Source organism: Musca vetustissima, unplaced genomic scaffold, assembly GCF_032173495.1.
Source record: "Musca vetustissima isolate MV318-11 ecotype Yass unplaced genomic scaffold, APGP_CSIRO_Mvet_v1 utg2116, whole genome shotgun sequence".
In the NCBI taxonomy this organism is placed as follows: Eukaryota; Metazoa; Arthropoda; class Insecta; order Diptera; family Muscidae; genus Musca; species Musca vetustissima.
Genome location: NW_026882293.1, coordinates 87,076 through 103,665, shown reverse-complemented (window position 1 = coordinate 103,665; position 16,590 = coordinate 87,076). Strand labels below are relative to the sequence as shown.

General features: G+C 34.6%; 4 protein-coding genes across 4 annotated transcripts; 1 reads left to right on the top strand and 3 right to left on the bottom strand.

The window, feature by feature from the left end:
* Nucleotides 1–3,692: 3,692 nt before the first annotated feature.
* On the bottom strand, nucleotides 3,693–4,121 carry LOC133328565 (lysozyme 1-like). Its single transcript, XM_061537123.1, has one exon. It carries the CDS (start codon nucleotides 4,119–4,121, stop codon nucleotides 3,693–3,695), a length of 429 nt encoding a protein of 142 aa, XP_061393107.1.
* Nucleotides 4,122–12,363: 8,242 nt separating this feature from the next.
* On the bottom strand, nucleotides 12,364–12,844 carry LOC133328561 (lysozyme 1-like). The gene has a single exon (XM_061537118.1). It carries the CDS (start codon nucleotides 12,801–12,803, stop codon nucleotides 12,378–12,380), a length of 426 nt encoding a protein of 141 aa, XP_061393102.1. The 5' UTR covers nucleotides 12,804–12,844; the 3' UTR covers nucleotides 12,364–12,377.
* An 809-nt stretch (nucleotides 12,845–13,653) lies between these two features.
* Nucleotides 13,654–14,133, top strand: LOC133328595 (lysozyme 1-like). The gene has a single exon (XM_061537151.1). The coding sequence runs from the start codon at nucleotides 13,697–13,699 to the stop codon at nucleotides 14,120–14,122; it is 426 nt and encodes a 141-aa protein (XP_061393135.1). The 5' UTR covers nucleotides 13,654–13,696; the 3' UTR covers nucleotides 14,123–14,133.
* A 1,244-nt stretch (nucleotides 14,134–15,377) lies between these two features.
* On the bottom strand, nucleotides 15,378–15,842 carry LOC133328596 (lysozyme 1-like). The gene has a single exon (XM_061537152.1). It carries the CDS (start codon nucleotides 15,818–15,820, stop codon nucleotides 15,395–15,397), a length of 426 nt encoding a protein of 141 aa, XP_061393136.1. The 5' UTR covers nucleotides 15,821–15,842; the 3' UTR covers nucleotides 15,378–15,394.
* Nucleotides 15,843–16,590: the final 748 nt, after the last annotated feature.

Below are 16,590 nucleotides of genomic sequence, written 5' to 3'. Positions count from 1 at the left end.
TAACTCTAACCAGTAAGGAAAGTAGTAAAGTCGGACTGGGCCGACTATATGATACCCTTCATCACTTTAGGTATATTCTACGTATGTATCCGAAAAGACGTCGCCTTTTCGAAGGAATTTTGACATGAAATTGAACGAACTTAAATATGTGATTTTTATGTCCTTCTGGAACCTATGCTAAGTTTCATTTCATTTGGGTAAGTTTAGAGTCGTTTAAAATTTAATCTCAATCTGACACCCATTGATATATGGAAGCTACGATGTATGTATATCTGAACCGATTTCAAGCAAACCTGCCAGATATTAATTTATATTAACTTCAGTACGTTGTGTCAATCGGCCTAGCTATGGATATGGACGAATATATATATAGGAGGTGTACACATCATTCTAGACTTAATTTAGTATGCTATACCAAAATTCTTGCCAATCAAAAGATTTGAGATACTTTGGTGCACCATTTACGTAAAATCTGCCAAAACTATATGGGAGCTATATCTAAATGTGAACCGATTTTCACGAAATTTAGCACACGTCATTCTAGACAGAATTCAATACACTATGTAAAAATTCCTGCAAATCAAATAATTTTCAGGGACTTTGGTGCACCATTTACCTAAAATCGGGCGAAACTATGTATGGGAGCTATATCTAAATCTGAACCGATTTTCACGAAACTTAGCACACATCATTTTAGACCTAATTCAGTAGGCTATACCAAATTTCGTGCAAATGGAAGGATATACAGGGACTTTGGTACACCATTTACCTTAAATCGGACGAAACTATATATGTTAGCTATAACCAAATCTGAACCGATTTTCACGAAATTTAGCACACGTCATTCCAGACTGAATTCAATACACCCTGTAAAAATTCGTGCAAATCAAATGATTTTCAGGGACTTTGGTGCACCATTTACCTAAAATCGGGCGAAACTATATATGGGAGCTATATCTAAATCTGAACCGGGTTTCACGAAACTTAGCACACATCATTTTAGACCTAATTCAGTAGGCTATACCAAATTTCGAGCAAATCGAAAGATATATAGGGACTTTGGTGCACCATATCCCTTAAATCGGACGAAAATATATATGGGAGCTATATCTAAATCTGAACCGATTTTTCCCAATTTCAATAGGATTCGTCCTTGGGCCAAACAAATGAGCTGTGCCAAATATCATCCAATTCGGATTATAAATGCGACCTGTACTTTGTTTACAATTTAACACCAACAGACGGACAGACAGACAGACGAACGGACATGCATAAATCGACTCAGAAAGTGGTTCTATGCATATTCTTAAAAGGAACTATGGGTCTATCTCGTTTCCTTTTGCATGTTACAAACATATGCACAAAGACATAATACCCTGTACCACAGTTTGGTGAAGGGTATAAAGAGCTCTTTCTAAGCTATGCTGGCCTCTATTTAGCTCTTCGATGCCTATACGGAAATCTAGAAAGTTCCTCCAAATCTATAAGACTTCAATGGGGGTTTCATTGAATTTACGAACTTTTATTGACTTACTGATTATATATACGGAGCATATTACTGCTACTTATTAAACAAATGGACCTGCATGAAGCTTCTTATTACCTATTCACATCTCTATGGAGTTTCGTATTACCTATAGAGCTCCTCATTACCTATACGGACCTCAAAAGAGTTCCTCTAAGCTTTACGAACCTCTGAAAAGCTGCTCATTATCTATTTGGACCTCAATAGAGCTTGTCATAATCTATGCGGGTCACTATACACTACTTTATTAAGTATATATACTGACTTGAACACAGCTAATAATTGTCTATGCTATGAAGTTCCGGTGAATTTTAAATATTTTCCTAACCTATACGAACCTTTATAGATCTTCTCATTATGTATAAGAAAACGCCCCATATCTCTAATGAAGAGAGGCGCCTCTTATTACCTAAACAAACCTCTCTAGGATATATCATTGCATATACGGACCTCTACGGAACTCCTCATTACCTATTTGTACTTCTGTGGAGGTCCGCATAATTTATATAGATTTCTATGAAGTTCTTTATTAACTAAACCGATCTCTACATATCACTTCTATGCTATTTATGCCCTCTATAGATCTCCTTATCAAATGCAGACCTTTACAGATCATCTAATTTGATATGCAGGCCTCTATAGAGCTTCAGTTGCCCATACTGGCCTCTATGGAGCTTCAGTTGCCCATACTAGCCTCTATAAAGTTTAAGTTTTTTCACAGATCCCGCACCTGTTTATTCGAACGAGTATACCGTCCCTTTTTACTTAAACGGACCCCTTATTACCGATACAGACCTTAATATAAACGGATTCCTAATTACCGATACTGACCTTCAAAGACCACCAAAGTGTTTATTTGGATCTCCGTAGAATTTCATATCATTTATAGAGACCTATTGTAAACTCCTCATCAAATACAGATCTATAGAGCTAATAATTGCCTATACGGGCCTCTGGGGATCTCTTAATTACATACATGCATAGTTATGGAGCTCTTCAATGTGTATACTAACCTCTATAAAACTCTTCATTGCCTACAAACATTTAGGGGCTTCTTTGTTACATAAGAGCTCCTCATTACCAATGGGAATAAAAAATGGAGTTCCCATTGCTTATACGGAACTCTATAGATCTCCTTCTAACCTATACATACCTTTATACAGTTTCTTATTACCTAAACGGATATCTATAGAACTGTCCATTATCTTTACAGATGTCTATAGACATACGATCCTCTAAAAGTCTCCAATTGCCAATTTGGAGTCCCACACTGCCTATAGAGCCTCATTAACTATTTGAACCTCAACAAACTTTCTCCTTATCTATACTGACCTCTAGACAGAGCTTTTTATTGCCTAAACTAATCTCTATAAAGATCCTATGGCCTATACGGGTATGTATAGAGCTCCGCATTGTATACATGGAGATTGCCTGTATAGATTTCTATAGAGACCTTTCTAGACATCCGTAGTGGTTTCACAAGACCCATTTTGTTCACATTTTGTTTTGTAAATCCCCCTTTCGAAGCTATCTCCGCCGCGATTTATATGCAATATCATAAATGTGTCATTTCTTTGTCTCGTGAAATAAAAATAACTGACACCGGTATTCTCCGCCCATATTTGGACATATCAACCTACTTGAGTTAAATGATTACTTCAGTATTATTTGCGATCTCTATAGAATTCCTATATGATGCTCCTCATCATCATTTCATCATCATCATTTCCAATGTGGAGCATTTTATGATCGAATTCCTCTATAGAAATCCTCCTTATCGAGCTTCAGAACCACCTTGCGATTTGCTCAGAACCACCTCTTGCCTGAACCAAAGTTCTATTAATTTCGGGTAAACTTTGCTTGTGTATACACAAAGATATTTTTATTGGATATATATACATATATATTTCAGATAATAATATTAGTATTCTATGCGTTCACTTTATTCCATTTTTTGCTCTCTTTTTCTCTCTTGGCCTCTCTCTTACGCACAATTCTTCGTGAACTTATGTGTATTAAAGTTGAGTTTGATTATACTCCGTCGTCGACGGTTTAATAAAAATATGTGATTATGTTTTATTTCTTTCCTCTCTCCCTTCCTCAGCACCTTCACTCCTCCTCTCCGCCCTCCTCTCCGCTTTACTTTTCCATATTACTCCCTTTCCATTTATTTAAAACAATCATCAATGCTGGGCAATTTACCACTGCATTTTTCCCATACTGCCCAGGCTTTCCAACCTTGTTGCGATTTTACTTTTCGGGCACAGCTTACCGAACGACTAATATTATCGCTAAGCAAATCACGACACTGAACGCCACAACCATTCGTAGAATGTCCACCATTCGGTGGTTGACACCAATAACGACTATTTATTTGAAAGATGCCATAATCATGAGAACCATCCGTATTGGCTGGACCTATAGCGGCTGTATTGAATGATGATTCATGTTTAGCAATACAAGTCCATTGGGGTAATTCAGATTTTGGTACACCCAATCGAAACATTTCACGAGCCAACGAACAACGATTGAATATTTTCGCCAAGCCCGGTGATGTTAGGGCAAATAGTAGAATGACAGCAGCGTAGAACTTCATCTTGGCGTAGCACAAATGCGAATGCATTGCTTCCATTGGAAAGTGTCAAGTTTTTATAGTGAACTTTTTTTCTTGTAAACCAGCAGATATCTTGTGATGCGTATTACTTATTACTCATCGTTTGAAGAAATATGGGGAAATTACCTTGTAATACATGGAATATAATATGTTGTGTGGTTTTGCAAGATAACTTAAATTATTTATTTATTAATAAAATAAGTCAATAATGCCCATATTACGATAGTGTTCCGTGGAAATATTGGGCAGTCCCCTATTTAAATTGGAATTACAATTGGAATCATTGTGTTAACAATTACCTTATTTCAATTAACTAAAATCAAATAGTAAGGAAAGGAAAATAGCGGAAAGAGCCGACAATAGGATACCTTAAATCAGCTAACATCGTTATGAATCTCTACATTGAATATGCAGACTACTATAGATCTCCTCACCACATACACCAACCTCAGTGGAGCTCTTCTTTAAATTTACGGCCCTTTATAGAACACCTCATTACCTATTCGTGCCTCCATAGAGCTTCAAATTGCCTATACGAACCACTATGGAGCTTATCATTACCTATTCACACCTTAATGTAATTCTTCATTTCCAATACAGACCCCTAGAGAGCCCCTCATTATCTATAAAGACCTCTATGGAGCTCTTAATTACCTTTATGGGCATATATAAGCCTCCTCGTTACCTACACCTACCTCTATGGACCCCTTCTTTACCAATGCATACCTCTCTATAGATCTTCATTAATTATTTGGAGCTCTCATTACCTATACAGACCTTTATAGGGCTTCTGATCTTTATAAAGCATCTAGTATAGATACAACGTCTACTATAGAGCCTCTCACCAACCGCAGTAGAGCTCTTTATTATCTTTACGGTCACCTATAGAGCTTATCATTTCCTCTACAGGCCTCTATATACCTAATAATAACGTACACGGACCTCTATGGAACTCCTGATTACCTATTCGAAACTCTATGAAGCTCCTCATTACAAATACGGACCTCCAGAAGGCGTTTAATTTTCCATAAGGATCTCTATGGGGCTTCTAATTATCTGTATGGGTCTCTATAAAGCTCCTAACTACACACTCGCACCTCTATGGAACCCCCTCTTTACTTATACAGACCCGTAGCTCTCCATTACTTATTTGCACCTCTAGATGTTTCATAAAGATCAGAAGCAATGGTTCTCCATTGCCTAAACAGGCCTGTATTGAGCTTCTGATCTTTATGAAACGTCTATTATACATATACGGACAAATATAGAGCCTTCATCTCAATGGAGCTCATATACGGACCACTATAGAGAGTCTACATTGCATATACGGGCCTCTATAGAGGGTCTGATCTTTTTGAAGCATCTTTATCTATAGTTATGCGGTCTGCTATAATCTCATCAACCTAAGTGGGGCTCTTTATTATCTTTACGACCCTCGATAGAGCTCCTCACTTCTCTCTACAGGGCTCCATAGAGTTCCTAATTTTTACGGATTAATATGGAACTTCTGATTACCTATTCAAACCTCCTTGCAATTCCTCATTACCAATACGAACCTCTAAAAAGCCATTGATTATCTAAAAATACATCTATATAGCCTCTTATGACCTTTACTGGCTCCTAGCTCATAATTACCTACCTCTCCTCTATGGAGCCAATCTTTATCTATACGGAGAATCTAATTATTTTTACGAAACCCAAATGCTTCTGATTATCCCTAAAACTCCTCCTTACTCTATTGGGTTCCTCATTACCTATACGAACTTCTATAGAGCTTCTGAAAACCTTAATGGACTTCTATAATGCTAATAATTATCTATATCAACATTTACAGAATTCTGTATTGCCTTTACATACCTCTAAAAAGCTACTCGTTACCTATTTGCACCACTACAGAGCTCCTCATTACATTTGCGGACCTCCAATAAAGTTTCTTATTACCTATTCCCACTTCAATGAAGCTTCACCTTACCTATCCATACATCTATGCAGTTCGTCATTACATTTGCGGAACGGTATTAAGCTTCTCATTATCTACACAGACCTCTCTTGATCTCCACATTACCTAAACGGACCTCTATGGGACTCCTCTTTGCATTTACACAACTCTTCATTACCAATACACAGCTATATAGAGCTAACATATCTTTTGACAGATCCTCATTATCTATACAGACCTCTATAGACCCCTCATTACTTTTTCGCATCACTACAGGGCAACCCATTACCTCTACAGACCTTTCTAGAGGTCCGTAGTGGTTTCACATGATCCAATTCATCATTTTTTTTTGTAAATTCTCCTTCGAAGTTATCGCCACTGCTATTTATATTGCAATTTCATAAATGTGTCATTTCTTTGTCTCTAGAAATAAAAATAACTGACATGTGTTTAATTTTTTTGCATATTTAGACATATCAACCTACTTGAGTGAAATGATTACTTCATCATTATTTTGCGATATTCGAATCAGTTTAAAATAATAATCTGATACTTACTTTGTATCGGTGACAGCTATTCGATGCATATGATTATACTATTTTTAAAAAGCATATTCAAATGCACCAAATTTTATTCATTGTGGCGAAAATGTAGAACATTCTATTCATAGAGAATTACGTATAGGTGTATTGTTATAGAAGGTAATAAAGGTCTGCTTGTTTCTTATAGAAGGGCGAATAAGTCTTCTTTAATAAGTTCGTATAAATCTTCTTCATCTTACAGAAAACCGTACTGGCCTTCTTATTGACCTTCTTTCAGGAGGTCGTACCGGTGTAATTTTTATAACAAAAACCTTCTTATAGAAATTTGTATATGTGTTCTTATTAATACCTATAAAAGGCCGTATAGGACTTCTTATAGAAGACAGACCGTATAGGTCTTCCTCATATAAAAGGCCACATATGTCTTCCTCTTATAGAAGCCGTATAGGTCTTCTTATAGAAGGCCGTATAGGTCTTCTTATGGAAGGCCGTATAGGTCTTCTTATGGAAGGCCGTATAGGTCTTCTTGTAGAATGTCGTATGGATCTTCTTATATTCTTATTTTTTGAGTGGACGAACCGAAATTTTTGTAGAATTCTTTAAAATTTTTCGAGAATAATTGATACTAGAATTTATTTTTTATTATATTATTATTTTTATACCCTCCACCATAGTATGGAGGGTATATTAATTTTGTCATTCCCTTTGTATCTCACCGAAATATTCATTTCCGACCCTATATAGTATATATATTCTTGATCAGGGTAAAATTCTAAAACGATCTAGCCATGTCCGTCTGTTCGTCTGTTGTAATCACGCTATCTTCCGAAGGGCGCTGAAATTTTGCATAGGGTTGTCTTTTGTCTGCAGGCAGGTCAAGTTCGAAGATGGGATATATCGGTCCACGTTTAGACATAGCTCCCATATAAGGGTACCCCCCAATTTTCGGTATTTTGGGGTTCTTGAGCGCGTTCTTCAACGGAATTCACTGAAATTTGGTACATTCGGTTCTTATTGGGTACTAAATGTCTCCACAAAAAATTATAAATATAGGTCTACTTTTTCTGGTAGCCTCCATATAACGGTACCTCTAATTTTCAGTATATTGGGGGTTTTGGTCGTGTTTTCCCACCGAATTGGCTGTAATTTAGTACTTTGAGTTCTTAATAGGTTTCAAATCACTCCACAAAAAATTATTAATATAGGTCCATTTTTTCTGGTAGCCCCTCATATAAAGGTATTTTGAGGTTCTTGAGCGCGTTTTTCAACCGAATTCACTGAAATTTGGTACATTCGGGTCTTATTGAGTACCAAATATCTCCTCTAAAAATTATAAATATAAGTCCATTTTTTTCTGGTAGCCCCCATGTAAAGGTACCCCCAAATTTCGGCATTTTGAGGTTCTTGAGCGCTTTTTTCAAACGAAATCACTGAAATTTGGTATTTTGTAGCCGTATATGGAAACAAATCTCCCTACCAAAAATTATTAATAGTCAACCCCTATTAGACGTAGTCCCCATATAACCCCATTTTTTATATTAATATAATAATCTGATTTTTCCGCGTTTTGGTTTTGGTTCTAACACTCTGTTGTAATCATTTCACCTGCGAAGGATATCGAGATAAAAAACTAGAACGTACTCTTCGATAATGAACTATATGTGAAGTATATCCCGCATTCATGCTTAGCCGTAGCCCCTGTGTGGAAGGTACCAGAAGGCATGGACCGATATTCCCCACATTCGAACTTGAACTAAATTTGGAAGACATAATAAGATGGGATGAAATCAAATTTTTCTGAAAAAATTATTTGGTCCAAAGAAACGTAGTCCATAACCAATATTTATAATTATCTGGCACATTTTCACCGTGTGAAAGTGCGTACACACTAATTAGCCATAAGGCTGAGGGTATAATTTTTTATTAAAAATTATTGTTTACATAATCGGTTTGTAGAAATGTAGGTATAGGTCCATTTTTGGTATGTTCCCTATATTTTCATTTCAAGTACCTGCAAGTATATCTATGGTGGAGGGTATCCAAAGTTCGACCAGGCCGAACTTAACGCTTTTTCACTTGTTGTATCTCAAATTAAGGGAGATATATTAAAAATTCCAGTAGGTATTCTTATTGAATAGCATAGATCCATTATATATATATATATGTATATATATTGTATTATAATTAATTTATTTCTAGGAATTCTGATCATGTCATTCTCCTTCTCTTCTGGCTAATCTTACCTATATGAATGTTTATTTTAAACGTGTATGTGTTTAGTTTTTCTATGGGTAGAATATGGCATGCCCTAAGATAGCAATTTTCTACTACTTCTGTTCTTACTATCTCGAAGACACTCAGCAATTTTGTGAACTGCGATTTAATTAAGTTTCACAAGAAATAATGTTAATAATATAAAAAAACTGTCAACAAAAAAGACGCTAATGCTTTGAAATTCGCAATTTTTTAAATATACCCACTAAATAAATAAAAATTTCATATTATTGTTATCAATATAATGAACAAAAAAGAAAACATTAAAAGTGTGGCAGCAAGAGATAACAAAAAGAAATCAATAATACTATTAGACAGAAGTGTTTAAAAAAATTATTAAAAAATAACTGTATCTGTCTTCTGTAGATATAATAAAATCCAAACAAGTAACTTTAATTGACCAATTCAATGGTCATCATTGAAGAAGAAAAGTCGAAAAAGCAACAACCGGATAAAAGTTCCTTGAACCCGCTGTGCAAAGCCCTTATCACTTTGTTAAACCAATAATTACACATTGTGTGTAAAGTGACTCCTCAAATATTGTTGTAGATGATCATACAATATTTCCGGTTCTCAATTTAACGATAACGATAACAAGAACAACAACAACTCATAAGACCCCTGTAAATGGTCTTATCAAATGAACTGTGCAAACCATCTGATGAATGATGAATTTTTTTATGTAAGACAATTAAAATACAATTTGTTAAACAAACTGGCGAAATTTTTAAGACTTATTTTGTTGTTGTTTATTTTTATTAAATAAGAAAAAAAAGAAATTTCTCTTGTGTTTTTTTTATATATAATATTTTCACAATATAATGGCCGTTTGTTATTCACTTTTCTCGGGTTCGTGGCTATTTTTACTATAATTACTTCATGGGCGGAAAGTGTAACCCTCCTCTTATCACTTGAATTGTTTGTATAAATTGTAGCAGACAAACCTAATATTTTCTTAAGGGAACCCCCCCCCATTCTCGATTTTATTTTTTCATGATTTTCAATGGGCTGGTAAATCAAAACCAATGCTTGTTAAGGTTTGTAACTTAACACATATATACTTGAAGATTTAAATTAGAAGAAAAATAATTTACAAAAAAATTTTGTTATTGTTTTGTTGTTGTTTTTTGTAATTAAAGAAAAGTCCTTATTTTTGATGGCGGGCATGATAACTCCTCACTGAAACATCGGAATCCGAAAATTCCAACGGCCTTAGAAGGAGTACATGTCTGGCTCTCGTATGAACTAGGATTATTGACTTCGCTCCAAAATGAACAAAATGGTGGACCTTTGAAAAAATATTTTTGGAAAATCACCGTTTTTTTACCAAAACCCAATTTAAAAAATAAGGAAGATCTTCACCGATTGGCTTTATCCTAGTTCATACGATAGCTATACACTCACAGAGAAACGTGTAAAAATTTGAAGTCGATTGGGTTATAAGTTTTTGAGTTATCGTGCCCGCCATTCACAAAAAAATGTTTAGAGAAAAACGCGTTTCAAGTTTGAGAAGCCCTTCAGCCGTCACTTGATGCTGACACAATAAATCGGCTATATCTTCAAGAGTTCTTGAGATTTTCATTTGAAATTTTGTAGGGACATTCTTTAATTAGTGTAGTTTCGAATTATATCAACAAAAATTTTGACCCCGAGAATGGGGGGGGGGGTCCCCTTAAAAGACTTAAAGTAAAGAAGCAATAATGTACCTGCAATTTCAAAAAATGAATTTCCGATGCCAAAACTTCTTATGGAAATCCAAGTCCTATTACTATATCCTTTTAAGATTAATTATTTATATCTTCATATAGAATTTAAAACGGCATTATGAGGTCTTTCACGACGTATTTTTATTCTCACGACGTATTGTATTCTCATAAGATATTAAAATGTATTTTTATAGAAACCTATGAAGACTTATCCAAGATGGTTGAGAACTCTTCTTTTACAGGTCTTTTTCTGATAGAAGGTCGTATAGGTATATTTCAGATTAAGTGTCGTATAGGCCTTTTTCATATAATTGCCCGTACAGGCCTTCTTTATATAAAAGGCTGTATAGGGGTTTTTCTTCTATATGAAAAAAACCCTATATAGGCTTACTTCATATAGAAGGCCGTACAGGTCTTTGTCATATAAAAGGACGCATAGACGTTCCTCATATAAAAAGTCGTATAGATCTTCTTCACATAGAAAGTCGAAAAGGCCTTCTTAAAGAAGGCCTTAGCGGTATTTAAATAGAAAGCCCAATAGTTCTTCTTCATATAGGAGGCTTCATATAGAAAGTCGTATAGGCCTTCTTCATATATAAGTCTGTTAGACCTTTTTCATATGCTAATTTGCTGGAAGATCGGAATAAATTAAAAATCCTGATTGTTGAGGTAATGGTGGAGAATTGTTCGCTATAAAAAAAATCAGATGAATATCCCATACACACTTTGATCCAGAAGCTTTAGAAGTTCCTCTGTGAGTAAATTGAAAATGCTATTTGTGCCAAACGATTTTTTTCCTGCATGCCGATTTTTCAGCAAAAGAACGATGTGGAAGACCATATGGCTCTTCTCCATATAGAAAACCGTAATGGTATTCTTGGTACAGAATGTGGAATAAGTCTTCATATAAAATATAGAAGGCTGTATATATCTATTTAATGCCTTATAAATCTTCTTCATATAGGATGTTCAGACAGAAGAACATATAAATTTTCTTACAAAATTCAGCGTATTTATTCTCATTTAATTAGACCGTATAGGCCCTTACATGAAAAGTTGGATATGCCAATAAATTCTTATCTAAGAAAACCTAAATTGTCGAATTTTTATAAGAAACCCTAAATTGTCTATTATGTATAAGTATGGGTGTACGCCTTCTATAATAAGATATAAACAACTATCCGTTCATCTTCAACGACCTACACCGATTTCCATAAATTCAATCTTCAGTGCCTTCTATATGATATCATATTCATTAATATTTTCCAAAAATTCTTCCAAATCGGTCAGGTTAAGTTACGTATTCGTCCCGGCCCCCTTGACTATGAACGAAATTACTTTGTTTATTATTTATGACCATGCCTCTGATTTGATATTTAATTATCTATGACTTTCGATTCACCTGAAGTGGTTTAAGACTTCTTCAAGAGGTTTGATAGTAGGCGAATATAAATATCTATATACTCACCATAAATTTCAAAATTTTCTGGAATTAGATCGAAGCTAGAAGATTTTCGCATACACAACAACTTTAATATAATGAGCTATAGACATGATATAGATAAGTGCGAATAATGAAGAAACATGAAATATGACTGCGATCAAAAAATATACCTGACAAAATTAAGAGATAATAAGATCAACTATGAAAAACAGGTTAAAACCTGTGAAGAAAGCCAACGTTTTGGATTTAATATATAACCAATTAAATCAGTAATTTTGCTCAAATTAATTTTCAAATCTTTATTTCGTCATCGCAAAACAAAACACCAACAATTTAGAAACAATCATTAATGCTGGGCAAGCTACCGCTGCAGTATTTCCAGGTGGACCAGGCAGTCCAGCCTTGTTGAGACTTGATCTTGCGGGCGCAGGTGACGGAATCCTTAATGTTATCGGTCAACAAAGCGTCACAGGACAACTTGCATTCGTTGTAGGAGAAACGGCCGTTGGATGGTTGACACCAGTAGTAGTTGTTGATTTGGAAGATGCCATAATCGTTGGAGCCATTGGAGTTGGTGGGACCAACAACGTTGGTACGGTAAGAGGATTCGTGTTCAGCAATGCAGGTCCATTGGGGCAATTCCGATTTGGGTACACCCAAAGAGTACATTTCACGGGCCAAAGAACAGCGGGTGAAAGTCTTACCCATGGCGGGGGCAGCCAAAGCCAAGGCGGCGACCAAGACAATGAAGAATTTCATGATTGTTGAATGTTTCGTTAGCTTAGAATGGTTAAATTCAAACTATGCCTGAACTCCAAAATTCAAAGGGTTTAAATAGCAATATCTTCGAAATAGAGTGCAGTTGATAAGAATAGAATTATGTATTACAAAAATAATTATTTATTTTTAGTCTTTAAATTCAAAAATAAATTTCGAGTCCAAATACATTCTTATCAAACTTTCCAATGCATTATCTGTTCGTACTATAAAGAAAAATATCTGTTCTGCGTTACTTTAATCATCACTTTCACATCTTTTCGGTGAGTAATTATGTCAAGAGCTTTGTTCAAGTATGTCGTTTCAAGTCTAGAGAGTTCTTAAGTATTTGACTTAAATCTAAAAATACATAAAATTAAAACGCAATTTATTGTGACATTTAAAATAATAACAAGTATCAGGTTGCGTATGATTGTCGACAATACGTATACGTCATTGTTAGACAAATATACGCCATAGTTGATAGTATTCTTAAAAAAATTGAATTAAATTCCCCTAAAATAAAAACAAGGTAAGATTGGAATCATTTCTTAAAACGATTAGTCTTAATCGGAAAACTTTTATTTTTATCATAAAATTTAAATATGGGATATGCAGAATTAATAGAACAGCGATCACATCGAGAATATATTAGAATCACATTTCTTTGAGTGATGATAACCGATAACACTCGTTTGGATGATAATGCCAAAATATTGCATTTTTAACAAATAATAGATAAAATAAGTACATTTATTAAATAAAAATAAAATAATATTTTTTAATCTTATCGATATAAACACTGACCCAGAAATTTAGTATATAAACCCCAAGATCGCCAAAGACCGACATAGTTTGAATTTAACCATTCTAAGCTAACAAAACATTCAACAATCATGAAATTCTTCATTGTCTTGGTCGCTGCCTTGGCTTTGGCTGCTCCTGCTTGGGGTAAGACTTTCACACGCTGTTCTTTGGCCCGCGAAATGTACTCCTTGGGTGTACCCAAATCGGAATTGCCTCAATGGACCTGCATTGCTGAACATGAATCGTCGTACCGCACCAATGTTGTTGGCCCAACCAACTCTAATGGCTCCAACGATTATGGTATCTTTCAAATCAACAACTACTACTGGTGTCAACCATCCAACGGCCGTTTCTCCTACAACGAATGCAAGTTGTCCTGTGACGCTTTGTTGACCGATAACATTAAGGATTCCGTCACTTGTGCCCGCAAGATTAAGTCTCAACAAGGCTGGACTGCCTGGTCTACCTGGAAATACTGCAGTGGTTCTTTGCCAAGCATTAACGATTGTTTCTAAATTGTTGGCGATTTGGCTACGATATCGTAATAAAGAATTGAAAATGATTTGAACAAAAAATATTAATAATTGATTTTTTATATTGGATGTAAGGGGTTAAATTTCATTCAGAACAATACACATGATTTAAATTTTTCCTAATGGGCTATTGAGACATTCAAATACCAGGCTACTTTTAATTTTACAGAGACATTACTATTGAAATTGGACTTCATGTAGAACCCATAATTGTAAGAGTATATTGTTATTTCCATTGTAGGTTTGGTAAGTGGTAGGCGTATACTTCATGTCGCCACTTATACGACCTACAGCACATAATTATTCCCATGCAATATGAGCATATTCGTCTCAATTTTGTATATATGGTCAATTTTGTGTATCATTGAAGTCAATACGCAGAACCCTTTTGGTAGATGTGAAATCTTAATTGAAATTATATTTGTATTTTTTCAATCAATAATAATTTTAAATGATACACTTTCATTGTCAATAATTTAATTAAACTTATGGTTCACTATTTCATGATTGATATAAAGGAGAATATAAGTCAAATAGATTGGTTTCTATTATTTTACTCCATTATTGAACACCGCACAGTTTAGTACCCTTAATAGACCCCATTAAATGTGTCTTATTGCATCTACAATCAATTTTCGGTTGGAGCTCATGTACGTATACTACATGTCAAAGCCAATACGCCTAATGGGACAGATAAACAAAATATCTTTGTAATATCTTGGCTTATTATTTTGAAATAGTAATAGTACCAAATTATTCTTTACTAAGCGGGAGACGTGTAAATCCTACATTTTTGACAGACTAATAAATATATAGTAATGATTTCGGAATTATATGTCTATATCATCATGGTAGCAAAGATTAGTTTTGGTTAAGCAAAAATCATGAATTATCAGAGAAACACAGTCTTAATTTTAGTTCAGCTGAATAAAGCTCGATTCCAGAGAATAAAACTATAGTTTAAGACAGCCCCTTAAAGTGTTGAAAATTCCTAACAAATACCAGGCTTAAATGCCATACCTATGCCTATGAGTTTTTATATTTTTTTTTTTTGGGGTCTATATATTTAAAGAATATATCGTTAAATTTTAACTTGATTTCACTTTGTCTTTGCATCATCAGGTCATTCTATACTCTACGAGATTTATTTTAAATAATTAATATCCTTCATAAATAAAAATCACATTATTTTTTTTTACTCATATCATTTTCAATAATTTATTTCGTCATCATAAAACAAAAAACTCCAACAACTTAGAAACAGTCATTAATGCTGGGCAAGCTACCGCTGCAGTATTTCCAGGTAGACCAGGCAGTCCAGCCTTGTTGAGACTTGATCTTGCGGGCACAGGTGACGGAATCCTTAATGTTATCGGTCAACAAAGCGTCACAGGACAACTTGCATTCGTTGTAGGAGAAACGGCCGTTGGATGGTTGACACCAGTAGTAGTTGTTGATTTGGAAGATGCCATAATCGTTGGAGCCATTGGAGTTGGTGGGACCAACAACGTTGGTACGGTAAGAGGATTCGTGTTCAGCAATGCAGGTCCATTGGGGCAATTCCGATTTGGGTACACCCAAAGAGTACATTTCACGGGCCAAAGAACAGCGAGTGAAAGTCTTACCCATGGCGGGGGCAGCCAAAGCCAAGGCGGCGACCAAGACAATGAAGAATTTCATGATTGTTAAATGTTTCGTTAACTACGAATGGTTTAATTCAAACTATGTTGGTCTTTGACGATCTTGGGGTTTATATACTAAATTTCTGGGTCAGTGTTGATATCGATAAGATTACAAAATATTATTTTATGTTTATTAATTAAATGTACTTATTTTATCTATTATTTGTTAAAAATGCAATATTTTGGCATTATCATCCACACGAGTGTTATCACTCAAAGCAATGTGAGTCTAATATATTCTTGATGTGATCGCTGTTCAATTAATTCTGCATATCCCATATTTAAAATTTGGTGGTAAAAATAAACATATCCCAATTAAGATTAAACGTTTTAAGAACTGATTCCAATCTTACCTTTGTCTCTATTTTAGGGGAATTTAATTCAAATTTTCTAGAATACTATCAACTATGGCGTATATTTGTCTAACAATGACGTATACGTACTGTAGAAAATCATACGCAACCTGATACTTGTTATTATTTTAAAAATCACAATAAATTGCGTTCTAATTTTATGTATTTTTAGATTTAAGTCAAATACTTAAGAACTGTCTAGACTTGAAACGACATACTTGAACAAACCTCTTGACATAATTACCCACCGAGAAGATGTGAAAGTGATGATTAAAGTAACAAAGAATACGTATTTTTCTTTATAGTACGAACAGATAATGCATTGGAAAGTTTGATAAGAATGTATTTGGACTCGAAACTTATTTTTGAAATTATAGACTAAAAATAAATTGTTCAATGCATATTACGGTTCTTA

Coding starts and splice junctions, on each gene's coding strand:
- LOC133328565 (XM_061537123.1), bottom strand. CDS start 4,121: ATGAAGTTCTACGCTGCTGTCATTCTACTATTTGCCCTAACATCACCG.
- LOC133328561 (XM_061537118.1), bottom strand. CDS start 12,803: ATGAAATTCTTCATTGTCTTGGTCGCCGCCTTGGCTTTGGCTGCCCCC.
- LOC133328595 (XM_061537151.1), top strand. CDS start 13,697: ATGAAATTCTTCATTGTCTTGGTCGCTGCCTTGGCTTTGGCTGCTCCT.
- LOC133328596 (XM_061537152.1), bottom strand. CDS start 15,820: ATGAAATTCTTCATTGTCTTGGTCGCCGCCTTGGCTTTGGCTGCCCCC.